The sequence below is a fragment of the Mchenga conophoros genome, linkage group LG8 (assembly GCF_057382185.1).
Source record: "Mchenga conophoros isolate Kocher_MC1m ecotype Shallow Benthic linkage group LG8, M_conophoros_male_GT1.1, whole genome shotgun sequence".
Lineage (NCBI taxonomy): Eukaryota > Metazoa > Chordata > Actinopteri > Cichliformes > Cichlidae > Mchenga > Mchenga conophoros.
This window is the reverse complement of record NC_140533.1, coordinates 7993046-8020700: the sequence shown is the minus strand read 5'-3', so window position 1 is coordinate 8020700 and position 27655 is coordinate 7993046. Positions and strand designations below refer to the sequence as shown.

The 27655-nt window shown below is 41.3% G+C and overlaps 1 protein-coding gene and 1 pseudogene across 1 annotated transcript in view; both read right to left on the bottom strand.

Annotated features, from left to right (window-relative positions):
* Window positions 1-738: 738 nt before the first annotated feature.
* On the bottom strand, window positions 739-5294 carry LOC146568050 (pepsin A-like; annotated as a pseudogene).
* A 7381-nt stretch (window positions 5295-12675) lies between these two features.
* Window positions 12676-27655, bottom strand: part of pkd1b (polycystic kidney disease 1b) — a 33100-nt gene continuing 18120 nt past the window's right edge. The window contains exons 24-41 of the mRNA XM_085283802.1: window positions 26601-26741; window positions 26227-26437; window positions 26004-26127; window positions 24298-24441; window positions 23887-24208; window positions 23600-23711; window positions 23352-23509; window positions 22692-22894; window positions 20075-20272; window positions 19839-19993; window positions 17597-17797; window positions 16988-17162; window positions 16692-16874; window positions 16514-16618; window positions 16292-16426; window positions 16010-16212; window positions 14350-14461; window positions 12676-14249 (exon numbers count right to left, since the gene is read on the bottom strand). Coding sequence (XP_085139928.1) covers window positions 13371-14249; window positions 14350-14461; window positions 16010-16212; window positions 16292-16426; window positions 16514-16618; window positions 16692-16874; window positions 16988-17162; window positions 17597-17797; window positions 19839-19993; window positions 20075-20272; window positions 22692-22894; window positions 23352-23509; window positions 23600-23711; window positions 23887-24208; window positions 24298-24441; window positions 26004-26127; window positions 26227-26437; window positions 26601-26741 — 3761 coding nt within the window. The 3' untranslated portion in view covers window positions 12676-13370. The remainder of the gene's footprint in view (window positions 14250-14349; window positions 14462-16009; window positions 16213-16291; window positions 16427-16513; window positions 16619-16691; window positions 16875-16987; window positions 17163-17596; window positions 17798-19838; window positions 19994-20074; window positions 20273-22691; window positions 22895-23351; window positions 23510-23599; window positions 23712-23886; window positions 24209-24297; window positions 24442-26003; window positions 26128-26226; window positions 26438-26600; window positions 26742-27655) is intronic.

The window sequence follows — 27655 nt, the reverse complement described above, 5'->3', positions numbered from 1 at the left end:
AAAATTCTCTTCACTCAAAATAATTTTCTCATCAAAATGCAAAAATTGTGCTCGCATTTTTTTTTAACATGCGCTCAGAATAGAGGCACAAAAATAACACCATAGACTTCAAAGCATTTAACACTAAAACTGCCAAGAGGGTCTTATATTGCATGTTTTCTCTCATTTTAAAAGATGAAAATTAATGGAATTATTTTACAAATGAAAAAATGTTATTAAAGGTAACAAATCACATTCTAACTCCAGTACAAACAGATTGTTTGCTGAAGTGGACAAAGTTTGCCAACTTTAATACTCTCCTTGACTTGTACTACTGGAGTATCATTTTTAATACATTCACATGTATCCCACTGACACACGTGACATTGTATTTGCTGTCTCATAACTTCAGCTGTGTTGCTTGATGTTGGAGAGATACACTGGAGGCCTATGCACACTGTTTATGGGGCAGTCTGGTTAAGACAGTGTTATTCTGTGATATGTAAGTTTTGTATTGTAGAGTTGTTGAACTGTGTGTTTTTATTTAATTATCATATCAAATTAGATGTTATCAGCCTACAAATGGGAGATTTGAAATGCTTTGTTCTTCATGAATAAGGAAAAAACAAACAAATACAAAAAAAACAAAGACAAAATTGTTTTAACTTTTTAAAAACTTGATTTATTTATTAGACTTTTGACGTTACAAAGCTGACTATAACACAAAGATGTATGTTGAAGGACTTGACTTCAGGTTGATTATCTAGCCTTGGCCAAACCCACCGTTTTCTGGCCTCTGTTGAAGATGGAATAGTACTGTCCGAGGAAGACATTGCCCAGGATCCACAGGTTGCTACCTTGACCACTGAAGCCAGTGAGGCAGCCATAGCTCTGGGACTAAGGAGGAGATGTAACAGAAAAAAAATAAATACAATTTAGGGAATATGTAGAGAAGTTATAAAACATACAGTGGGGCAAAAAAGTATTTAGTCAGCCACCGATTGTGCAAGTTCCCCCACCTAAAATGATGACAGAGGTCAGTAATTTGCACCAGAGGTACACTTCAACTGTGAGAGACAGAATGTGAAAAAAAAATCCATGAATCCACATGGTAGGATTTGTAAAGAATTTATTCGTAAATCAGGGTGGAAAATAAGTATTTGGTCAATAACAAAAATACAACTCAATACTTTGTAACATAACCTTTGTTGGCAATAACAGAGGTCAAACGTTTACTATAGGTCTTTACCAGGTTTGCACACACAGTAGCTGGTATTTTGGCCCATTCCTCCATGCAGATCTTCTCGAGAGCAGTGATTTTTTTGGGGCTGTCGCCGAGCAACACGGACTTTCAACTCCCGCCACAGATTTTCTATGGGGTTGAGGTCTGGAGACTGGCTAGGCCACTCCAGGACTTTCAAATGCTTCTTACGGAGCCACTCCTTTGTTGCCCGGGCGGTGTGTTTTGGATCATTGTCATGTTGGAAGACCCAGCCTCGTTTCATCTTCAAAGTTCTCACTGATGGAAGGAGGTTTTGGCTCAAAATCTCACGATACATGGCCCCATTCAGACGGGCCTGGACATGCACTGGCTTCAGCAGCGGAACACGTCTGGCACTGCGGGATTTGATTCCCTGCCGCTGTAGTGTGTTACTGATGGTGACCTTTGTTACTTTGGTCCCAGCTCTCTGCAGGTCATTCACCAGCTCACCGTTCTCATGATCATTTTGACCCCATGGGATGAGATCTTGCGTGGAGCCCCAGATCGAGGGAGATTATCAGTGGTCTTGTATGTCTTCCATTTTCTGATGATTGCTCCCACAGTTGATTTTTTCACACCAAGCTGCTTGCCTATTGTAGATTCACTCTTCCCAGTCTGGTGCAGGTCTACAATACTTTTCCTGGTGTCCTTCGAAAGCTCTTTGGTCTTGGCCATGGCGGAGTTTGGAGTCTGACTGTTTGAGGCTGTGGACAGGTGTCTTTTATACAGATGATGAGTTCAAACAGGTGCCATTCATACAGGTAACGAGTGGGGGACAGAAAAGCTTCTTACAGAAGACGTTACAGGTCTGTGAGAGCCAGAGATTTTCCATGTTTGAGGTGACCAAATACTTATTTTCCACCCTAATTTACGAATAAATTCTTTACAAATCCTACCATGTGGATTCATGGATTTTTTTTTCACATTCTGTCTCTCACAGTTGAAGTGTACCTCTGGTGCAAATTACTGACCTCTGTCATCATTTTAAGTGGGGGAACTTGCACAATCGGTGGCTGACTAAATACTTTTTTGCCCCACTGTAAATAAGGAAAGGAATTCTTATCTGACTGATGTAGGCAGAGGCTGGGAGAGTGAACTGCTGTCCATTGATGTTAAAGGTCACATCAGGCATTTGGTTTATGTTGTTGCAGCTGACCATGTACTGATGGAAAAGGAAAGTTAAAATAAGCTGCCTGTAAAATATGTAAATTTTGAAGAGTATCAGTTTCACCAGACCAAGTGGTACTTCACTCAACATATTTCTCCATATTTTTTGTTTTTTAGCACTGACCTCTCCATTCTGACTTCTTGCTCCCAGCCAAGCATTGATGTTGTCAATGTCACTTTAAGGTCCAACAATCAGAGAGGTTCCAGTGTCCACAACAGCCTCACAACCACCATTACAAGCCACAGCCTGACCATTACCAGAAACACTGTAATGGACAACACAGTATGCATTAGGAAAGAAACTTCTTTGGCAATATAGCTCTATCATGATTCTGAAACAAATATAGGGCTGTAACTTTTGGTTTTACCTGTCAACTGTGATCTAACAGTACAGTTCTTTGGAGAGAGGAATCCAGGTGGAATTGAGTACAAATTAATATATGAGGCATCTATAGATAATTTCCAGAGTCAGGTAGAATCCCGCATAATACTTATGAGCTCAGATACAGGGAGAAGAGGTTCTGGTCAGTCAAGCCTGCATTCATGTTATCAAACACAGGTGACGCACCAGAGGCAGACTTGGGTAGGCCAGACCAAGGATACCATCAGCCTGCATGTACTGCATGAAAGGGGCCTCAGTTTGGCTCAAACTAAAGATCTGATTTGTCACAGTCAGACCAGCAACCTGCCAACCAAAGATGAAGCCAGTACAGTTTGAAACCAATGGTGATGGTTTTTTTGAAAAGTTCTTTTTCATACCATTCTATTGATCTCCATTTAAAACCAAAACCACTCCAAATGTTATTTAAAGAATCACATGTGAAAAACCCCTTCATTTGTGTTTTATATGTTCAGATTTCACATTCATAAATACTTTTTGAGGCAATCGCAGTTTTTACTGTGAAAGCACTGTAATACCTTTACAATTACTATTAAACAAGTGAAAGTTCTTTTCCCTGGTTTATAAAAATATTTTGGAGCAATACTTTCAGGCTAACATAGTTTTTATTTTGTAGGGATTATCATGGCGTTTTTTCATCTTTACATTTACTGTTAAACAGACTGATGTTTTGGGGTTGTTTTTGCTTGTTTTAAAATTCTCACCGTCACAGTGTCATATCCCAAGAAGCCAGTCATGCTGCCAGTGCCATACGTCATACTGAGAGGTCTGCCATACTGTCTGTATGTGCTGCTCCTACCAGGGTCAAAAAGAAAACACAGTTTATGGCAAAATGCTGTACCTCAGTTCTATTACCTAACTACCAAATCCTAAATATAAAAACCATCCATCCATAATCTGAGTTCTGATAACGGGGGCAGCAGTTTGAGCAGAGAAGCACAGACTCTCCCCACTCTGGCTACCTCTTCAACTCCAAGCCAGCCAAGAATTATAATCTCTCCAGCAGCTCCTGGGTCTTGACCAGAGTCTCCTCTTTGTAGAAGATACTTGAAACAGTTCACCTACATTGTGTGTCTATTAGAAATGTCTCAATCTTGCACACCAGATCAGGCTCCTTCCCCACCAGAGAAATAACATGTACCACTAGTTAGTTTATTGGAAGTGCCAGTCATCGTCACCAAACCCCTACGGCCCTAACCTGGGCCAGACTCCAGGGTGGGACCTTGGTAACTCAGTCTTGGGAACTGTAAACTGGACCCTTGACCCTTATATTTTTTTTTTGTCATTATAAAGGTTTTCAGAATCACTCTCTGACTTTGTGTGGAAATGCATTATGTAATCATAGATTTACATACTGCAGGCTGCACTGTTGCAGTAGATGGAGGGAACCCACAGGTTAGATGAGCCAGGGTCAAAGATGACTTTAAAGGACTGAGGTGGAGTTCCAATTGAGATGACTCCATAGTAAGACAACTGGAGAAGAAGAGGAGACATGAAGGTATACTCTCAAGACGTTTGTCATGTTCTCTGTATGTTGATATGCATGTTCAACGTTTAGATGATGTTACTCACACAAGCATCATTGGTCATGGATTCAGGGCCCACAGCAAAGCTCCTATCAAACTTGGCCATGGCATTGTATGGGTATTTTTGCCTATACTCCTCCCATAGACCCTGTTCTTCCAAGACCACCCTGGCCCTCTTACCCTTTTCCAGAGGGATCCTAGGAGTCATCAAAGGGAGCAAATTACATTTTGCCCATTAGGATACATTTAGAAAACTTTATTGAGCTGTGAACAGATGTTTTTTCATACCAACACCCTCTTAGAACTGCATATATAAATATTTTATACTATACGTATCTTATATTGCATATGATAGATGGCCATGTCGATCTATTACTATTTTTATTTCAAATAGTAAAAGTAAAAAATAAATAAAAAGAAGAATGAAATGAATGAAATATAGTTTGGCTGACTTACTGAACGAGGCAATCAGACAGTGCCACCATGGCAAACACAGCAAAGGCCCACTTTATTGTTTCAACTCTACCGTCTACTGCAATAGAAGATAATGTATATAAGAACAACAGAACACTTTACTCCTGTAGTCAAATATTAGGTGTACAACCCTGTTAATGGACGTGTATGTAGACTCTAAAGCATGATTGCACAGAGATGCACTCTGCATAACCCTAACCCATATTTTTCACATTAGGCTAAATCCTAAAACTTTCTATTGAAATGTAAAGAGGTGTTTTTTCATATCAGCAACCTCTTAAAAGTTTTACTATTTATGCTTCTTTTATTTTAGCGGACCTGACAGTGTGTCATATATGTCTGTAACTGTTTAAGAGAAGGCTGTAGGAAAATCGGAAAAACAAGTAAAAAGTAACAAAGACAGTAAATGGATGATTTATAGTCTGACTTACTGAACGAGGCACTTGGAGAGTGATACCATGGCAAACACAGCAAAGGCCCACTTCATTGTTTTGACTCTGCCCTCAACTGCAGTAGAAAACGATGCATATCAGACCAGAAAACTTTACTAAAATAGTAAATGTACAACTTTGTGGAAGGACCTATCTGTAGACTCTAAAGCATGAGTGGCATATATTTTCATACAGGTAGAATGATATTTTTATGTAATCCAATAAAATAATTAAAAAATAAATAAATCTCATAATATATAGCGCTTTTATTTACTACATTTATTTAAAAAGTGAAACAAAGTCTACATATGTATGTGTGCACCAAGTCTCACCAAGTCTCTGTGAAAGCGATAGCCAATCCTTTTTTTTAAAGGTCATCATCATTGTTCTGAAGTCCATAGGAATAGGACTCCCCAGGAACCTACGCCAGGATCCTGTTTGTGGACTTCAGCTCTGCCTTCAACACCATCCTTCCAGACCATCTCCGAGACAAGCTTTCCCAGATGAATGTGCCTGATCCCATCTGCCGGTGGATCACTGACTTCCTGACGGACAGGAAGCAGCATGTGAGGCTGGGAAAGAATGTCTCGGACTCCCGGACTGTGTTCTTTCTCCTCTGCTCTTCTCCCTGTACACTAACTGCTGCACCTCCACCCATCAGTCTGTCAAGCTAATCAAGTTTGCAGATGACACCACCGTTATTGGACTCATCTCGGACGGGGATGAGTCTGCCTACAGGAGGGAGGTTGAACGTCTGGTGTCCTGGTGCAGCCACAACAACCTGGTGCTGAATGCCCAGAAGACAGTGGAGATTATTGTGGACTTCAGGAAGCACACAGCCCCACTCCCCCCCATCATCCTGACTGACACCCCCATCACCTCTGTGGACTCATTCCGCTTCCTGGGTACCACCATCACCTCCGTCATCAAGAAAGCCCAGCAGAGGATGTACTTCCTGAGGCAGCTGAAGAAATCCAACCTGCCAACACGGACGATGATGCAGTTCTACACTGCAATCATCGAGTCCATCCTCACCTCCTCCATCACCGTGTGGTACGCTGGAGCCACTATCAGGGACAAACAGAGACTGCAGCGTGTTGTGCGCTCTGCTGAGAAGGTGATTGGCTGCAGACTCCCATCTTTGCAGGACCTGTACACCTCCAGGACATTGCGGCGTGCAGCTCGGATCTCAGCTGACCCTTCTCACCCTGGACACAGTCTGTTTGACCTGCTCCCCTCAGGCAGGAGGCTCCGGTCCATTCGCACCAGAACCTCTCGCCATAAGAACAGTTTCTTCCCCTCTGCTGTTGGACACATGAACAATAACCATATGACTGTTCCCACCACTAACACATGACCCTACGCTGTGTTCACTGCATCATTCCATGTTTGGCACTGATCACCACCTGCACTCATGTATATATCTTTCTACGTAGCACTCTTAATTCTTATTCTCATGTATATATCTCATGTATATATCTCATGCACATATCTTTCTACGTAGCACTTTTAATTCTTATCCCTACTTTTATTTTTTCATGTCTATTTAAGTGCTATTTATGACACTATGTTTGCACTGAAGCACCGCAGCAATTTCCTAATGTTGTAAACCTGCTCAACATTTGGCAATAAACCCCTTTCTGATTCTGATTCTGATTCTGATAAAATGGAGCATGATAAAAGGCCAGTGATAAGTAGCTTTGGTTTTTAGGAGCTTTTATTTTGAATATCTAATCCACTTCCTTTAAAACCTGTAAGCCCTCAAAACTTTGAATGACAGTCATATAATGAAGTATTGGCTTGAAGATGTGAGCATGTTTTTTGTGATGAATAATAGCTGTGTTTGAATGGTCCTGATAAACAGAGGGCACACTGACCCTCTTAAACACTCACAGAATCGGCCTTGATGAGTTTTAGCCTGAAAAAGAAAGGGTGGCATAGCCAAAAAGCTATGTTGCTATGGCAACCACAATCAGTGAGAAGAGGGAGAGGTGCGAAAACCCCTCGTCTGCATGAGAGGGAGACACAAAAAGACACAAACATGGATTTCCCTCTCAAACAAAAGGTTATGAAGAGAAAACTACAAATCATAATGAAATATTCTTTCACGTGGCAGCAACTTCCCGAGTACAAAATACTCTTGATCAGAGGGAAGTTGAAGCAGCACAAACATAGCACAGTTGATTGACACCAGTTTTGTTTGTTTCCGTTAATGTGGGGGGAGCTGGTTGACCTCTGATGACCTCTAGAAACTTTTATTAATATCTTTTAAATGATAGCAGCACAAACAACGATTTTTACAGCACAAACGTGTGACACCACTTTTGTTGGATTTGAAGGTGGGGCCAACTTGACTCTGAGTCGCAGTGTAAAGACAGCCAGTGCTTCTGATTTTCAGCTGAAATTTGTGGGCTACGTTCTGTAAGAGTGTGGAGAATGGAGGAGGTTAAGTTTTGGTGACATTCATGAGAGAACTATAAATCCTAATTCACACCATGGAGACCTGCTCCAAAAAGCTGACGTAGATGTTGCTGGTTCTAAGAAATAAGCACTTCAAGTTTCAGAACATGTTTACCGCCTTCTTGTTTCAGTATAGAAAAAGAAAAGGCTCTAAAAAGTGCGTCATCTCGCCCTTGGAGTCATCTTGTCCCCTTTTTGGCCCATCACAGACATCGACCTGTTTTCCCTGCGGACATACTGATGGGATTCCTGATCGTGCTTCAGTAAGAAAATTGTTTATGTTCGTGGTGTGATGTGATGTGCATGTAGAAACTGTTTTGATGTGCTTGGGTAAAAAATGATTATTTTGTCGCTTGACGCGGTGCTGATTGCACCAGCCGACTGCGCCACGCAGAGTCTCTGACTTGAGCTTGTTGGTCTGTCATCTGACTCACACAGGGTCTCCTCCACATAGCCTTCATTTACAAACTGCTTTATCAAACCAAACATTACAGCTGACAGCTGGATTTTCCTGTTTCAGTGCCACCAGCCAAACAACAAAGAACCACTTACTGCTTAAGAGACAGAGAATAAAAATGGACAGTATATCATCAGTTTCTTAACATAAAACTCACTGTTGCAGCAAGTGTAAAAAAGTGATCCCCTTAAACTAACTTTTAGTGCTATTGTCGTTATTTTGCCACATCTTTACCTCTCAGACCGATGTGGATGAAAACAGAGGTTCTCATATTTTTCTGGAATTCCCCTCTTCAGAGTTTATTAACAATTAAAAACTATCCAAACTGGATTTTACTCTTAATAGATTTTATATATGTAAGTCTCCAAAGCATTAAAATACTTTAATGTCACTTAATATTTTTCACTTTATTATCGGCAGCCTCCCTAGGATAACCACATTAATACATCCCAAATGAGGGACATGGAGTGTGTTTGTGAGTTTATAATGCTCAGAGGTGATCCCAGTTTGTTTTCTTGGCTGATGTAAAAATAAATGCACAAATAAATAAAGGCCATATACACAAAGAGAGTGATGAAAAAGCTGAATTCAGTTTTTAAATACATACAATAAGCATAAATGCAAGCAGACGTTTGTTCAGCATTGTTCCTGCACATGTGTAAGAGCAGTGCATCCTCCAGGGCGGCTGTAGCTCAGTAGGTAGGGAGTGGGCCATCTACCAATCAGATCAGTGATCACTAACTTAATGCTAAAGTATCCCTGGGCACTAAACTGATCCCTGAATCGTTTCACGTGTTTCCCCTGGAGTCAGAGTGTGTGAGTATTAGGTTAAACGTGCTTAGGCGTAGAAAAAAAATCACTTGTATGAATGTTTGTGAATGAGCCTTGCAGTAAAGAAAGCACTTTAAGTTCTAGAATTTAGTATAAAAGTACTACATAAATACCAGTAAATGTAATCCCCTTTTCACTGTAATTACAGATGCAAGCCTGACTTTGGTTTTCAGTATGAAATCATCCAAGATGAACGCCTTCCTAGCTTTTAGTGAAAGCCAATACTAGAGTCAATCCTAGAATACAAGAGTATAAAGTGGTACAACTAATTCATCTTCATTGGCTCAACGCTTCCATATCCCCACCATAGGCTGAGTGTACTCAGGTTAAACTGTCTTGTGAACGCGCATAGACTTCATTTGAGTTTCATGGGAAAAACCGGAAAAGGGGTTTGGAACATGAAATCCCTTTCAGGTGAGATAAAATAAGTCACGCAGATGAAAAAAAAGAACATACAAACAAAAATCCCAACAAATGTCTTCTACTTTCAACCGCTCGCTTTAGGGTCACCGTCTGCCCCCATCTCATCCATATATCCACTATAATTTGTCTGCATCTCAGCTTTGCCTCTAACTTTGTCTCCAAACTGCTTAACCTGAGCTGTTATATGTTATATATATATTTCTGTGTGTGTGTTTGTGTATAAAGTTATGTTCTCTTTGATAAATTCCTACGCTTGCAAATCTTTGATGTTGTAAAAGAGGGAATTTTCTCATTCTTGACAAAGTGAACAGATAATAAATGACATCTGTAATCAGTACATCAAGATCGTTCTCTGTTATTCTCTTAAGCCATCAGGTTTGATGAATAGTTTGGCCTACAGGGAACAAAGTTTGCTGACTTTATGACTCAGCTGAACTCGTACTACGCAAATGCCGTGTTTTAGAATGTGTGGTTTGGGGTATTAGCATCCTTGGGTGGTGGATCCAAGTTTTTGAGTGAACTGATGTTGTTTTTAGAAAGTCAAACTGGCTTCAGGATCACCCCTATGTATCTGCTATATTCTACTTCTCTTAAGCCATCTGGTTTCACGAGCAGTCTAGCATACAGTGAACAATGTTTGTTGACTGTTCAGCTACATAGGTGTCATGTTTTTAACTTCTAGTTTTGTCACTGACGCATGTGGGAAAAGTAATTGTTGTTTCATAGCTTCAGTTGTGTTGCTCAATGTTGATCATTCTGTTGTAGGCTTCAGTGGTGCTGTACATAGAAACATTTCCAAACAAATGTATTTTTTGGCACATTGCTATTTGTACATATTTTAATGATTAAGTGGAGTCACATCCTTAATCCTGACAGTACACAAATATTGTTCTCTGTTATACTCTTAAGCCATCAGGTTTGACGAGTCTAACGTATACGGTGAACAAAGTTTGTTGATTTTATGACTCAGCTGAAATTATGCTTTGTAAATGTCTTTTTTTTTAGCATTTATAGTTTCCCCATTGACACATGTGACCAAAGTATTTGCTGCGTCACAGCTTCAGCTGTGTTGTTCTGTGCTGTTCATTGTGTTGTAGGCTACAGATTAATGGTAACACAAACATGTACAGGTTCTTGAAGGACAGGGTGATTTCAGAGTAATTATATAGCTTTGGTAAAACCCACTACAGTCTGGTCTCTTTTAAAGATGGAATAATATTGTCTGATGACATCACCAGGTTCTCCAGGCTGTGACCTCCAACACTGAAGCCAGTGAGGCAGTCATGGTACTGAGACTAGGAGGGAGATGTAGCAGAAGCACTCCAGCTTTAAGGAACATGAGAAGTTAAAAAATACACATTTAATTAGGAAAGAAACATGGAAGAGTGAATATCCCACATGCTTGGACAGCATTCCACAGCAATGAATGCACAAACTAGTTTTTTAGCCTTACTTTGAGACAGGGTGTTTCTAACCTTAGCGATACTACACAAATGCAAGAAAGCATTTAAACGCGTTTGTTTAATATTCCCAGGGTGGCACGGTGGTTAGCACTGTTGCCGCACAGCAAGAAGGTCCTGAGTTCAATTCCACCATCAGGCCGGGGTCTTTCTGTGTGGAGTTTGCATGTTCTCCCCGTGTTTGCGTGGGTTCTCTCCAGGTACTCCGGCTTCCTCCCACCGTCCAAAGACATGCAGCTTGTGGGGATAGGTTAATTGGATAATCCAAATTGCCACTAGGTGTGAATGTGAGTGTGAATGGTTGTCTGTCCCTATGTGTTAGCCCTGCGACAGACTGGCGAGTGGCGACCTGTCCAGGGTGTACCCCGCCTTTCGCCCTATGACAGCTGGGATAGGCTCCCGCGACCCTGAAAAGGATAAGCGAATGGATGGATGTTTAATATTCACCGAGGAAACGAGCCTGATTGAAATGGCTGTGAGATTCCTCACAGTGTGACTGGAGGCCAAGATAATGTCTTCCAGAGTAACTATCTGGCTTGATAACCTGTTTTTATGTCAAATTACAATAGGTTTTATCTCAGTTTTATCTGAAGTTAGAAGCAGAAAATTAGAGGGGTTTTTTTGCAGTCTAACAAATTGGCGTGTGCCATCTTTTTTTATTGGTAGATAAAGCAGATAAAGCATATGATGTTTGCTCTCATAGAAAACATCATGTTTGCACTGTAGTACTCTTTCTTGGCATGAAGCCATACTGCATCTCACTAATTTTCATCTAACTTCTTAACCAAGCATAAACAAGTCTTTCAGATAGCCTCATAGCATGGCATGCACTGGGTTCACCAATAGGACAGTTTAATCAAAAGATGAAGACTACTGTAACAAATGTGAAGGTGGGACAAAATGAAAACTAGAACAGCAGACCTGACTGTGAACAGGGTCAAAGGGCCCATTATTAAATCTTCAAATTGAGTAAAAAACCTTTGTCAATAGGGAAACTATGAATGCTAAAACACAAGATATATAATTAGCACAAATTTAGCTGAGTCATAAGTCAACAAACATTGTTCACCGTGGGCTAGAAAACTGGTCAAACCAGATGACTTGAGAGAGTATGCTGTACACAAATAAGTAAGGCTGTGATTTATAACTAATGACTTCATTTGTAAAAGAATAAGACAGTTCCTCTTTTATTCCTCACACACACAGGTGACTGTTGCTTATGTGCTGGGACAAAGTAGTTGCTGTTTCATAACTTTAGTTGTGTTACTCGGTGTTGTTCATTTGTCTTAGGCTACAGGTTTATTGTACGATATGCAGATTGGAGGAGAGATACAGTGGAGCTTTATGAACACTGTAATAGGTCAGTGAGGTTAACAATAAGTTATTCTGTTATATGTAAGTTTTTTATAAAGGGGTTGTTAAACTGTAGGCTTATTTGTATTATATTTGCATTTATATTAACAACGAAACTTTAGCAGAATATAAATGATGTTAAATGCCTAATACTCACTATTCACATAATCTTCTTTTAAGATCACCCATCCTCCATTTCTGTTCATATCTACACCATGGTAGAAGTCAGCTCTCTCTCTCTTTTAGACTTAAAGTCCCTACTCTTACATAAAAACTCCTGCCTTTCCTTCTCTCTGGCTCCCTCCTAACATGCCCCCCCTTTCTTCTTCCTTTGTCTTCTGCCAGCAGTAGCACAGTTTCCACCAGCACACTCTTGGCCAACAGTACCGGAGGCGGTCATTGTTAACCTGGCCCCTATTAATCTGGTATGGAAATTTTATTCTTTATGAACCAGAATTTGAAAGTTTGTTTTGACTAAGATTTTATGCCAGATGCTCTTCCTAATGGAACTATCCCCATTTATCCAGCATTGGTTCCACTGACTGGGTTTGTCACTCCAGCACTTACATGTCAGAATGTGTTGTTCCTTAAATTATCTCTATTCCTTCGGTTAGGTAACAATATAACATGTGTATGTAAAATAGTCCTAGGCTATGTTAACACTTAAAGCAAACACACAGAAGTACACACATAATGTTATGAGGGAACACTTTCTCTGTTCAAAGATGTGGAGCATAAAGTCCAATTAAACTGTAACATTCTGTTAATTAGGGATGTTTTCTAGTTTCCTGCTCTTTGCTATTTGGAATTTTTTTATGTATAAGCTGACCTGCTGCTGCTCCTGCTTCTTGCCAAACAATTTCTTGGTTCATAATTTAATATTGCTATCTGAGGGACTTTTGCTTGTTCCTGGAGTGGATTTCAAACATATTGCAATGTCTGAATCAAATGGTCATGCCTTTATTCATCTGCAGAGCAGAATATCTACAGCACAGTGTCTTTACCACTTAGAGTTATAGAATGTTGTAAAGTACAGTAAAATGTTCATAAAATGGACAACAGCAAAAACATGTGTCTTCATTTTGGTCATTTTTTTCAAATGATTCTGTTTTCCAGACACAGACATTTTTCTTCCATTGTGATGTTTCTCACTCAGTCTCTGGTCCTTCAGAGATCCAAGCTTTCCTCTTTACTGGAATCCCATCCCCGATAGATCTTCTTAAGCCTTCTTCACTTTTGGGTCTGGGATTAAAAGCAGAATTTTCTTCTCCGTTTCCACATGGAGAAACTTCCAACAATTGGAATGTCCTCTGAGCAGCATCAGCTGAATGAGAGCTCCCAGAATGCCACGCTCTTCTTCTGGGGAACTTTTCAAACTGAGAAGCTTTTGAATACAATACACTGATTCCAGGTGTAGGGTCGGCAACTTCGCAAGAGTGCACAACACTAGCTGGCTGAGGTTGAACTGCTACTGACTCAAACTCGGAATAGGAGATATATGTATTGGGAAACATGTACACTGAAGGGACAGAGGACTGGAGTGTAAATGGCAGGGAGACTGGTAGCTTGGGATGATGGAGACTGGTCTTCCTGTGAGTAACTTCTCCTGTTATCCTTCCTTCATCTGCGCCTGTTGGTATTCCTAACTCTCCAAAGATTCTTTCACTTTTCTTCTCATAATTCATCCATGTCTTCCTTCTCCTGGTCTGAACCTCATCCAGTTTAATTTCTAGGTTGTAAATGTCCTCACTTATCTGGTTGACCCGATCAAAACGAGATAACAGAGCAGTAACACGGGGCAGCAGACTGTCTAGGTACTGCTGGACTTCAAAACCAAGCTCAGACACTGACGAGTCCTTAGACCCATTGGAGAGAGCCGAGGATAGAGGACGTGGGGACGAGAATGCGGAGGGCGAAGAAGGGGAGCGGGAATAAGAAACGGTTGAAGACAAGGTGGAGAGACAAGATTCCTGTGAAAACCTGGAAGGAGGGATGCCCATGCCTTTGAACTTCACCCTGTGTCTGAACTAGAAAGGGGAACAAATGTGCAGAATCAGCAACAACAGCTACAATTTTTAGTTACTCAGCCTTCCTGATGGAATGCTTCACATTTAGCAGTCTATTCACCTGTTTAGCCTTAGTGAGTCCCATCCATAGCTTGAGCCTTTTGATGAAGAACTCCACCATTTGATAGTCCTGAGGTTTAATGGTTGGATGAAACAACTCAGCCTGCTCTGCCCTTTAGAAGACGAAAGAAGATGGTTTATTAAAACTTAAGATCCCTCTGTGGCTCTATCTTCAGTAAATTTCAGCAAAACATTCAAAACAACATGCCATTTAACAAAACTTCCTATGATACAATGTGGCACTCAAAATTTTGTCAACCACTTATATTTTTGTGGAAATACAGAAATTCTTACTGAAAACATTACTCTATTATCACAAAAGTAATAGAAATTCAAAGATCACTTCAACAGTAAGGTGTGTAATACTGTGCAGGGTTACAAAGTGCAACTTCTTTGCAATGAAAGAGGTTTTATTTTTGCCATCGCCAAAGAACTTTATCCATTTGTGAAACACGGGGTTGGTACCATCACGGTTTGGTAGCGCTTTTGCTGAGTTTAGGCCAAGATAACATAACATCATATACAAAGCCATGAATTATGAGGTCTGCCAAGAATTTTCAAACAAAGATATCAGGACATCTATAACGTAATCGAAAAAGAAAGTTTGGCTTGCTATCAGCACTCAAAAGCCTGCATCTCTGATCTCATGGGTATTGCTGACTTTGGGATGTTTAAAAGATTTACAGATCATCTTCCTTTTTTTTTTTCCCATTTACATTATGTTAAGGTTCAAAATATTGGGGATGGAGACAAGAGAAAAAAACCACAATAACAACACTGGTCCGGCCGGGTTAAGTCAAACGATGATTTTAATGAACACACGCGTGGGAGATGGACACCGTATGCAGACAGCCTCAGATCTCAAAATGGTGGAGCATTGCTCAAACTCTTATAGCCTCTGGTGCCTCCACCTTATCATAAAAAGCCTAAACATTCACATGCTTTCTCTCACACAGCGCCTAAGCTACGACCTTGGCTCCCTGTTTATCTGCTCCTGCTGAGATTGGGCAGAAAACCTCTCCAGTATATTCTGTTCTCTTCTAATCAGACAAATAAGGCGATGACTTTCTGCAAACAGTATTTCTTATAACTCAGCAGTATAATGCATCATAAACAATATCATTCATCCACAATAAATCAGCAGTCTAATGTAATGCAAATCAGTTTAACTAATGCAATAGTTATCAGCTTCTTCTAATTCAGGAGAATAATGCAAACTAAAACTACATAATAATTCACAATCTTTAATTAGGGGTATAACATGGCATAAAATAATATTATAATCTAACAATTACAATCAAATGAGCTGAACATAACCCGTAATACAAAATATTACTAGAACACAAAACTCAAAATGCTGGGTCAAAAGGACCCAGAACCGTGACATTATCTTTCTATCTTAAGATGGAATTTCTAGGTAACCAGACACCTAGAAGACTTTCACAGCTACAAATTGCCAAACATCAGATGTCAGTATGGCAAGATTATAAACTTGTTTAAGGCCTATAAGGGCTTAAAGGGCTATTTCTGTCTTTAAAACACAGTTTCTCAAGGGCTAACAACTTCGACAGTCTACAAAACTCTGTTGTCTTTGAAAAAAGAACAAAACCTAACTTTGGTTAAAGCAAACGTAGCATCTAAAGAAAGGTAATGTTGTGTACCTGTAAGTATGGATAAGAACAGCTCCACAGAGTCTAGCCAAAACCCAAACACCTCCTCCCATGAGAAGCAGCCCATAGAGAGGGCCCAGGATGGGGTGGACCTGGCAGATTTTTTGCAGGACGATCCGACCATGAAGAAAGGACAAGACTGAGACACTGGTGTCTTGTACTGACAGGAAACCTTCTACTGATTGTGAAAAAAGCTGAAACAAACCATATCAAATATCTTTCATCTCGCCTTTTTAAATATCTTTGCTTAAGCTGATGTTTTTCTGCTCATACCACATTCCCAAGGTGAGTGCAGAGCAGCATCAGCAGCAGTAGTAGGACAGCCAGAGCCAGCAGCTCCCTCCAGGCTCTGTGCAACACTCTGCCTATCGCAGCCCACCTCTGCACAAACCGTAAGGTTCCCAGCAGCTGGAAATGGGAATGAGTTGGGTTTTTTTGTTTTTCTTTTTAAATCAAAGTGAAATATCTGTGGACATGTGTTAGACAATACTTCACCTTTAAAACAAGCAGAGTGAGCAGGGTGGCTGCACACTGAGAGGACCTTTGTGACAGAAGGGCAGCACTGTGGAAGTTGATGAAGTTGTCTGGTTGGGACCGCAGCTAAATAGCACATAAAGGTTGTTGAATACTAATTTTGTTTTGCTTGGAGGATTTTTAAAATGTTATTCTTTACCTGGGAAACACATGACGACGCACAAGACAGGAAGCGGAGCTGCAGGATAGCTGTTGTCAGCAACAAGAAGGCAAGGAGCAGCTGGAACCAGTGATGGCATTGATGCAGATACTGGGTGCGCTCAGTGGCCACAGACCACAGCTCCCCAAGTACAGTCAGGAGAGCAGAGATGAGCAGAAGAATCTGCGGTATAAAGTCATTGGATTGGGTGAAGAAGTACTTTCTATTAACTATTAAGCTCTAAATACCAGATTATGGTGAAAGATTTTCATTTGAAAGACTGCAGGATTTGTTACCGGAAGTGCCGTCTGCAGGTCCAGTCCTGACACGGATAAAGGGATGAGGAGTGGATGGATAGAGAGACAGGATGTGATGGCTTGTGTCCGAGTCTGCTCAAGTTTTACGTACACGCACAGAAATAAAGCAGACTCTCTGTGGTACTGAGTGAACTCTATAGAAAGAGCTTCAAACCTGGAGCGAAGGAAAAGAAATCATCAAATAAAAACTCACCTTTTTATTTTTGTCCTTTTTTTGTCGACTGAATATGTAAATGAATGCAATTCGATAAGCGTGACCCATGCGTAAATAAAAGCTTTGAGTTCATCATTACGATGGAGGGTAAATGTTATGCAAGAATCTGTGGGCCATAAACAAACAGATAAATAACGACATTAGAAGATGATTGGACACCACAGACAAAATGTGCACCACAGTTTTTGGTCGTTTGCGTGTTAATGCTCCATTTGATTTCAGAAGAAAAACAACGTTCCATTGTTTTGCTTTTTGGCAACTTCTAATGGGCTCACACGCCTCATTATTTGCAAAAGAGTCAATTCAACAGTATTGATGAACACACTCAGCATGTCTGAGAGAAGCACTCATGTTGCTCTGACAATTCCACTTACTGTTTCCTGCTTCTTCCTGCCGTGTGAAGGGCAGTGAGGAGCTCGGGTATCGTTCCACTGTTGTTTGACTGAAGGTGAACCGCCTGGCTACCGAGCGCATGTGTGTACTGCAGCTGCGTTAAGCCCACGAGTCGCAGTGAGGGGTTTTGGTGGAGATGTGGCACCAAGGTGTGATTGATCCACAGCTCTGTGTCAAACCAGCTGCAAGAAGAAAGAGTAGAATAAGCTGAACAGTTGCACTCCGGAGGCAACACAAACACTGTTTCATGCAGTCCACCAAACGTGTATTGACACATAAATGAAAGTAGTCCCCAGCAAAATTACCAGGCAGTAAATTTAAGGTGAGCAATTATGGACTTACATAATATATTGGGTACGGTGTCCTTGTATTGTGCTGCTGTCCTTTGTTTCTATATATAGGCGTATGTAGGTGTGCATGTGTAAGGGTGCGGCTGTGTCGGGCATCTTTAGGCATGGTGGGTGTGGCCCTGCCAACTGGATCATCACACACACCTGGAGCTGACCTAACGTCGTCGGGGAGCTACATAGCAGTGTGGCTGAGAGCTCCACAACGCAGGATTGTTATGCGTGACTAGCTGTTAGTTTCCCAGCAAGCCAGTAAGTGCTAGTCTGCCGCGATTCTAGAGTTTTCTGAAGGCTGCCTTTGTGTGCGTTTACCAGGAGGATTTGCGGGAATGAGGAAGCAGCCGGTGGATGGTACACAGGGAGCAGAGACACGAAAGGGAGACACGGAACGGGAGTCGGGAACACACAGGGATTTATTGGTTGTCTTTATTTTCTGCACTGTAAATAAAAACGCTCTGTCATCATCACCAGAGTCCTGCATTTGGGTCCTCCTTTCTCTCATCCCCACGGGCTGCCAGCGCAGCCGTGACACTAATAGAATAGAATAGAAAAGCCCTTTATTGTCATTGTGCACGTACATCAAAATTGTGACTAAAACTAAAGGAAGACTTGAAAAATCATTTTAGATAACTGGAAAAATCCTGGAATTTTTAAAAAAAATTAAATGAACTGTTAAATATTATTTTGTATATGATCCTTTTTTTCCTTTGTTCTTTTTAAATGTACTTAAAATAAGTAAAAACAGCTGCACAATGCAGACTTTTATGATTGGCCTTTTTAAAACCATTTTAATACCTAATACTTTTAATTTGTGTATTCTGTATATAAAACAATAAACAAACAAAACTATTTTAAAACAGTTTTTGATCATAAATTTAATTTGTTTTACAAATAAAACATATTCAGGAAAATCGTTCATTGTACTCCAATTGTTATTTTTTTAAATGGTTGTAACAAGGACTTGGAATTAAGTGCTTAATTTTGGTTGTTTTTTTTTATAGTAATACTATGCCATTTAAAATCTTGTCTTTTTTAAAATATGTCACTATTGAAAAAAATAATTGCATTAAAAAAAATTCAGATTTGGCGACAATTTACACACATAAAAAACCAAAATCATTTAATTTCATTACGAGTGATTTCCCCAGCAATCACTGTTGAAACGACGTTGTTCTGTTTCCACTGAAAAATGAAAAAGCTGCTCCACGGTTAGGATAGCTAAAGAAAACACAAATGCACATACTTGTTGTTTGCTATGTCATGTATAGATACCAAGAAAAAATGTAATTACTTATTTGGGGGGACCCAGAAGGTCAAAGTTCACAACAATCAGCTCTTATCATGTCTGATATAAACAGCATAAATCTGACACAGTTCTTTCAGCGAGTTGGGACCAGAATTGCAAACACGTTACTCTAGTGCAAACTTGCATAAAAAAGTGCAGTTACAAAAGTGCATATAAATGGTGGAAACACAGAGATTTCTTAAGCCACAAATAACAGGAAATTTAAATCAAGCGTGCAAACAGATTTTCTAATGTGTGAAATGCACAATTTACTGCTGATTGTGCCAATAATTGACGCTGAAAAAGAAACGTCTTTTGTTTCGCTTGTTATTCAAATGAACTGTTTAGAAAAACAGCACCAATTTTGTATTTCACCTGTAAAACTGACCACATTTATTAGCGCTATTTGGGGATTGCCCTCACATGCTATTTTGCCCTCTTAAGTAAATCTGCCCCTCTGTCGATTAGCTCAACAATCATTAAACATCTAAATGTTTTCTGACCTTTTGAATTTAAAGAACTCGAGATTTGTCCCCACATTTTACACTGTGTGGCGACAGTGTGCTGTGTTTGTGTGGCGTTTGGTGTCACCCTTTGAGTGAGGTGAGGTTGGGAAACCCCAAGGGTGACGCGTGAAGACGTTGTTTGATGGTGGCGTGCAGAAGCCTGGCCTGTCCCTGCTCAGTTGCATCCTGGTAGTTCACCATCAGCACCAGCAACAGAAATAACAGCTGCCACACACACTGCTGCAAAAAAAAGAAAAAAAGTGTGACGTCTGGGAAGAAAAATTCCCAGACAGAAATAAATCTTAAATATTTTCTCCTCACCCTCATAATTGACTGCAGTGCTTGGACTTTGCGAGCCTCCTCTTTCGCCTGCAGCAGGCCGTAGCCGCATGGCGGTCGGACCTTCCCACTCTGCTCTCCAAACGGCCTCACCACAGTGGCCTCCTGAGCCAGCTGCTCCTCCACCTCTGGATCCACAGGTCTCCACAGGACTGTGTAGATCAAGGCCAGCACGCACACCTGAAAAACAGGTGTCAAGAGAGGTTGGATGGAGAGAGATTGAAGTCCTTGCCCCAACTTCCTGTCAGGACATCTGAGAGAGGGTAGAAAGTCTGAATATCCACCCTTATGTGTTAACAATGAGTGTTAATCAGCTCTTTCCAGTTTGCTAACAGTACATCGCCTTTATTCATAATCAAAGAGATAATCAAAGGACAAGTCTGATTAGGGTTGCCAACCGTCCCTTAAAAAACGGAATCGTCCCGTATTTCGAAACAAAAGTACACGTCCCGTATTGAGCTAATAAGGGACGCACTTTGTCCCGTAATACAGTGAGAATCAAAAGTAGTCTATAAATGTTAATGGAATTAACGCTTTGTTTGAAAACATAATTCCCAGCCCCTCTTCTGCTTTGTGACCGATGAGCTGACAGCACACTTATGACAATTCGAGTATGACAATTCAGATTACCGCTCATCTCATTGGTCGAGGAAAGGTCGCTTACGGAGAAAATACCGGAAGACAACAGATGACCACAACAAGAAGCATGTCCAACAGGGGAACAAACGCCGTCACTGCGGTGCAAGTCTCGGACGACAGTACACCTAAAGCTGGGCAGACACTGTGCGATTTTCAAACTGCACGATTGACTCACAGGGGTTAGAAGTTTGTAGGTCACGATGCAGGTCTCACACTATACGGCCCGATGCTCTGATGCGACCTGAGTGCTCACACTGTGCCTCCATAAAATGAAGGTTATAACAGAAAATCTGTCGCTCGCTCTCCCTCTCTCTGTCTTTCACTCACACAGACACACCACCACCATCAACTTTGCTAAATTGCTAATGAAAAACATTAATCAGGCAGCTGTGATTGAGCAACAGTGTAAATCCAACTATTTTCACGATTGTTGTGGTCGTGATAATTTTGTGATGCCACATCGAAAAGGCTCGGATGAGCTTTCCAAAGTTCTACAAGTTGTGCCTCCATCGCTTGTGTCCAGATCACACGCTGCACAGCCGTGCTGCTCCGTCTTTTTCACCGACGTTTACGTGTGAGCAGTGTGAGCGGCTGTGGTGACACCCTCACGAGCGATTGATGATCGGGAGCTGGTCGTGAGGTGTTAATCGCTTCTCGTTACCCCACGTATACTACACAACCCACGATGAAGGCCAAAATCAGGCCGATCACCAAATCGGTTGCACGACTCAAAAATCGTCTCAAAATGGGCCAAAAATCGCACAGTGTGAGCCCAGCATTAGAGCAGCAATGTTTGTTCGCTCAGAGAAAGAAAAAAAAAGGCTGCAAAAGTACAGGGAGGACTGGGAAAAGGAAAACACCTGGCTGGAAAAGTGCACGATAACACCTATAAAGCGCACTGCACTGTGTGCCGGCGCACTTTTTCCATAGGCATGCTTCTAATGGTGGGCACATGAAGAACACGAGGGGCATGAAAGCTCGGGGAACCCTTTACCAATTTCTTGTCCACCAGGCCACGGCAGAAGCAGATATGGTATGTAAACATTGGTTTGTTTTTTTTAAACCCTCTGGTTAAGGTTATGATGGGCATGTGCGGTGAATATCAGGGCTATGTGGCCAGAAGTGTGATAATATAATTTATTTTGTGTAATAAACAACTGCAAGGATAAATGATTACAACAAATAGATCACTAATACATAAAAGTAATACATAGATGAATAATGATGATGAGTTATGATGCGTAATCATGGGAACAAGCGGGTTTACAAACAGGAGCAGTTGATTAGCATTAGAAAAGCTGAAATAATACCTCAACTGAAGCCAATTGTACTAAATGCACTATATGTGCACTGTTACAAGAATATTTTTCTTTCTATTGTTTTCTATTAATTTATATAATTTTAAGTTAAGCAGGACAGAGTTCTTTTAAAGAAAGATTTACTTATATTCTCAAAAGTTAAGCATGACAGGCTTCTGTTTAAGAAAGAGACCTGTTTTATTGTGTTAATGTTGTCATTGTGAGCTAAAAATAAATGGCTAAATGATCATTTGTTTCCCATATGGTCATATCACAAAGAATATGCATCTGCTTAAATCAAATTCAAGTCAAATGGTTAAAAAATAATTTCACACACAAAAAAAGAGCTACCACACTGGGAAGGGTGAAGACAACTGGGTTGCCCGGCCCTGGCCACGAGGTGTCCCTTATTTATTTTTCAGGGAGTTGGCAACCCTAAGTCTGATTAGACTGAAATGACTGTTGGAACGTCTGAACTTTGTGTGAGTGCACATGATCCAGCTTCAGCATTGGTAGATTAGTGTGTGACTGCAGGAGTGCGTGAAAGATAAAAACTGTCTCGTCAACTCAACATTATACAAATGCAAGTCATGCAAGTCAAAGTAGTTATAATCTGCCAAAACCCTGAGAGGTGAACAAACTGGACCACATGCTTGACTCACCTTGAGAGGTTCCAGCAGCAGAGCAGAGGTGAGAAAGGCAGAAAGAGCTGATACCAGCCACATGAGTACTACTGTCCTGGAGAAGCAGCTTCCATAGAGTCCCATCACAGCCAGACACGCTCCAAGCAGCAAAGCGAGCAGAGGATAAATGACACGCAGCGCCCAGCGAGGAAGTAGCCTGCCTGGCTGACTCCGAGCAACACCTGTTCAAATAAAATCTCCAAATGTGAATAAAAAATTCTAGATAGGATGTTTTTTGTCTCATAGTCTAACAAAAAGATTCCAAACCAGGGTTAACTGTAAAGGGACTCATGGAAATAGTGATGACTACCTCAGTTTCTTATATTCAGCTTCTCCCCAGTACAGTGCTTTGTAATAGAGAAGGCCTTAAACTTATATATAGTTAGCTAAAATGATAATTGTGAATTGTATTTGTATATGTAGTATGGGCGACTGATTGCAGATACGGATCTGCCCTATGGACCTGCTCCATTACTGGGCTGTTGCATTAGGAATTAGGTGCCCACACAGATCTGTTTCCCATTCTTAAGCCATCCCAAAACACTTTATTGAAACAGTATCCACTCATTGAAGGAGTACTGGAGTACATTTGACAATACATTTGTGGGTACAATTAACAAGAAAAACCTTTTATGGTACCTATGCGTGTCGTGTAGAAGGAACATGTGGAGTCAGGAGAAGTGCTTGGCAGGAAGGTGCTTGCCATCGAGTCTACGGATGGACACTCATAGAGTCCAGTGCCATACTGGGAGTTATCCTCACTGTGCTCTGACCAGCTGCTGCAGGAGGTGCTCCGCCTAAAAAAAAAAAAAAAAAAAAGTTGAAGTGATACAGAATGTTACCTGTCAATAAAGAACATCATAAAAATAAATCTTTATTTTCCTTACATGGTTGAGACTGAGGATGTTGTTCTCGGAGAATCCCGCCCACTGTCTGAGTTGCTGTTTTTAGCATCTGCTGTGTCGTCTGCTGCTTCAATAGACATGAGTAAATCCTCCTCTGGTACCAAACACAAGAATACAGAATCAGATGTTATTCAGAAAACTTGGTGTTCCCAGAACAGATTTGGAATCATTTTAATTTAAAGAAAGTCGGCAAGAAACAGCAAGAAGCAAAGTGCTGGAGACCATTCACTTCAATAGCAGAAATTAATTACGCTTTAACAGTTTCTTACCGGAAAGCGTAAGAAGTGTTGTCAGATTGTGGCTGTGAACTTGGACTTGATTGGAGTTCATATCTGGGGATTTGTGCGGCGTCAAGTGAAGCTGCATCAAGGCCTTTTTCCGCTTTAGCTGACGAGCAGATGAAGCCTTGCAGGGGTCAGGGGCTAAGGTTGGCTTGGAGGGGCTTGAACCCACTGGTAGACTGAGTAGGCTGTCACATGATGGCCACGCTACGATGCCATCTTCTTGATGTGCTTCGTACTTCTTGGGCACCAAACCAGAGGCAGCCCAGAAGTCCAGGATGCTGGAGTCTAAGGCCTTACTCTCCGGCAACTGGAGAAAGATAGAATAACAACTGGAGTTATTCTAAGAAAAAGACAGGAGTAAAATAACAAGTATACTGTGTATGTGCATGTCCTTACGGATGAAGGACTGTCAGTGACTCGGCCAGAGGAATCTGGCAAAGACAGAAAAGTAGGGCAGGAGAACTCCGATTGGCCAAGGAATACGTCCATCTCCACAGAGTGACAAACAGGAGAGGGAGGGACTGACATGTCCACAGTTACCTGAGTCACATGTAAACATACACCTGCAGCGTTAACATTTCTGAGTGTACTCTCACACAAGTGCCCAGATAGCAAGCAGGTCTGGCCCGGATCTGGTATCAAGCCGGCACTGCTGGCGGACTTCTGGCATGATAAGACGTATGTCATCCAGATATGGGCCAGGCCTGGCATAGATGGCACTGTCTATGTGATGGCATGCCATATCTGGCACGATTATGGTTTGGTTCATGTGGCCCAGGCCCATAGAAAACAGCTCTGGCTGGGATCCGGTATCAAGCTGGCACTTCTGACTGACTGGTGTCATGGCAGGATGTATGTCAACCAGATGTGGACCAGGTCTGGCAATGATGGCACTATTTATGTTCCTATTTTCTTATTTTAGTTAGAAGACCCAAATGCCATGTTGCAATACTATACTGGTATGGTAGCCAACGTTTCAAATGCAGGTTTGACAGGTTTGTGAGTTTACACTTTATCCAAAATCTAGTGAGGGTTTACTCATCTTTGCCAGTGGGTGACTGTAGCTCAGGTGGTAGAGCAGGCCACCTATTGATCGGAAGGTTAGTGGTTCGATCCCTGTCTGCATGTTATAAGTGTGAATGTGTATGAATGTAGTTAGTAAGAACTCAGCTTAGAGAAAGTGTGTGAATGTGGGATGTTGTATAGAGCACTTTGAGTAATCTGGGAGAGTAGAAAAGCACTATATAAGAATCAGTCCATTCACTGTCTGAACAGAGTTTTGTCATGTTACTTTTGCACTATCATGTTCCAGCACATGTTGGTATTACATGGCTTGATTAAGGTACACATTAGGCTGACATCTGGGGCCAGAGCTGAAACTGTTATAGGCCAGCACAGGGCCAGCAGTGTGTCTACAACTGGCCTTGTGCTGGCCCATATCTGGCAAACCAGATCTGGGCCACCAAAGGGCCATTGTTCTTTGCGGTATGTGGGCCATGTGTAAGCACATTGTGTGGGCCAGATCCGGGCCATACCGATTTTGCTACGTGCGTGAGAGTGTTTAACAAACAAAGCATGGACGCACAGCTGACACAACCTCTAATCAGCAACTCTCTGATGGCACAAGTATTCTGTCTAATGTTTTGAAATTAATGCATGGCCTGTATTTATATAGCGCTTTACTAGTCCCTAAGGACCCCAAAGCGCGTTACATATCCAGTCACACACACACACACACACACACACACACACACACACACACACACACACACACACACACACACACACACACACACACACACGTGATGACAAGCTACATTGTAGCCACAGCCACCCTGGGGCGCACTGACAGAGGCGAGGCTGCCGGACACTGGTGCCACCGGGCCCTCTGACCACCACCAGTAGGCAACGGGTGAAGTGTCTTGCCCAAGGACACAACGACCGAGACTGTCCAAGCCGGGGCTCGAACCGGCAACCTTCCAATTACAAGGCAAACTCCCAACTCTTGAGCCACGATCGCCCCCACGATCTTCAAGTTACTTTAAATAGGTTCACTAGTTAAAAAAAAATAAAAATAAAAAGTTGATACTGTTTTTAATTACCCGACTGTGAGCTTTTCTAAACAGGAAGCAGAGGAAACACTGGAGAGGAAACACCAGCACAGCAACAGTCATCCCCACAGCAACCGTCTCCACGTTGGCGAGCAGATGGGCTGAAATGGGTCCACTTGAGTATAAAGAACACATATCGATTTGATCAATAATCTACTGGCTTATATCTGGAATTATTAGATCTTCGAGTATTGAGTACTCTCAGTCACTTCACCTGTGCCCCACAGTGCCAACAGCTCCATACCACAGAGCCCCCAGTGCCAGGTAGAGATGCAGCATAAGGGCACCGCAAGTAACTCTCTGTCCCCTCGTGAAACAGCTGTGAGGGGGGCGTTCCAACAGGGATAGCCACAGGTGGCGGTCGACCATGCCAAATATCAGCTGGGAGGTGAACACCCTTTTAAATAGAGTGAGCTCCTCTGGACCTTTTGGGACAAATGGAACGGTTCAAAGACAATGAAAGAAAAATATTTCAGTTTACAGGAAGAGAAAGCACACAAAGTGGAACTTTGATAGGTCTGCTTAAGAAATGGCCTTAGTGCTTTTCCATTTAAACAGTTGAGTTCAGAGTAACATCTGTAACCTTACAAGAGGCAAGTACTTCCTTCTCCACTGTGCTGTTCGTCTCATTGTCAACAGAGAGCCAATCATCTAGCAGGAAGAAGAACATGTGGTCTGTCTGAGGGTCCCACACCACCACATGTTGCACATACCATGATGGGTCCAAACCTGTATTTACATGCATGTGAACACGCACGCACACACACACACACACACACACACACACACACACACACATGCAGACATGTCTTAAACACTTACTGTTACTAATTAATCACACATTTCATTCACTAGAAAAACTGTTTCTAGTTAATCCCTATACTTACACTTTAAATACAGGAACACTTTATTGAACATGGTGTTTTGTGTCTGTCCACAGAGGCAAGTATGGACTCTACCATGCAAAGAAAAGGTAGCACTTAATAAAACATGACATAGGGTGTAATTTCCCCAAAGTTTACTGTGTATTTCTGATACAATTTATCCAAAATTAAGTTGTCATTTTAATTAGCTTAAAATATTTACCAGGAAGTATACAAGAATGAGGGAGTAACAATTTGAGGTCTTACTGGTAAGAAGAAATAAAGTACTGTAAGCATTTGTAAAGGACACCTTTGAATATTTTAATAAAGCAGACACAAATCATACAGTAAATAAATATGTTAGTAGTTCCTTTTTTCTCTTGCCTTACATTTTAACCACACAATAATTTTAAGGACGCAGGTTGTAATGCTGAGTGGACTAAGTGCTGCATCCTAAACCATAATTACACAATAAATTAAGCTGTGTGAGCAATATTATAAAGTGAACTAACCAGCCCACGACTGCAGAGTTGTAGCTCAAATTTAAGGCTCAATTTGATGAAAATTACAATAGAATTTAAATTTGTAGGCTGTATTTTAAAGTTCTCCCAATTAAAAAGGGATTTTTTTTTGCTCCCAAGCTCAGATGGAAAACTGTCCAATAAAATATTTATTTTCCTTTTGCTAATCGTGTACACTGACTATTAAAGAAGGGGACAATTTCTTATTTATTTCTTTATGAGTGCGCAATTAAAAACTCAGCATCTGTGGTGGCATGAG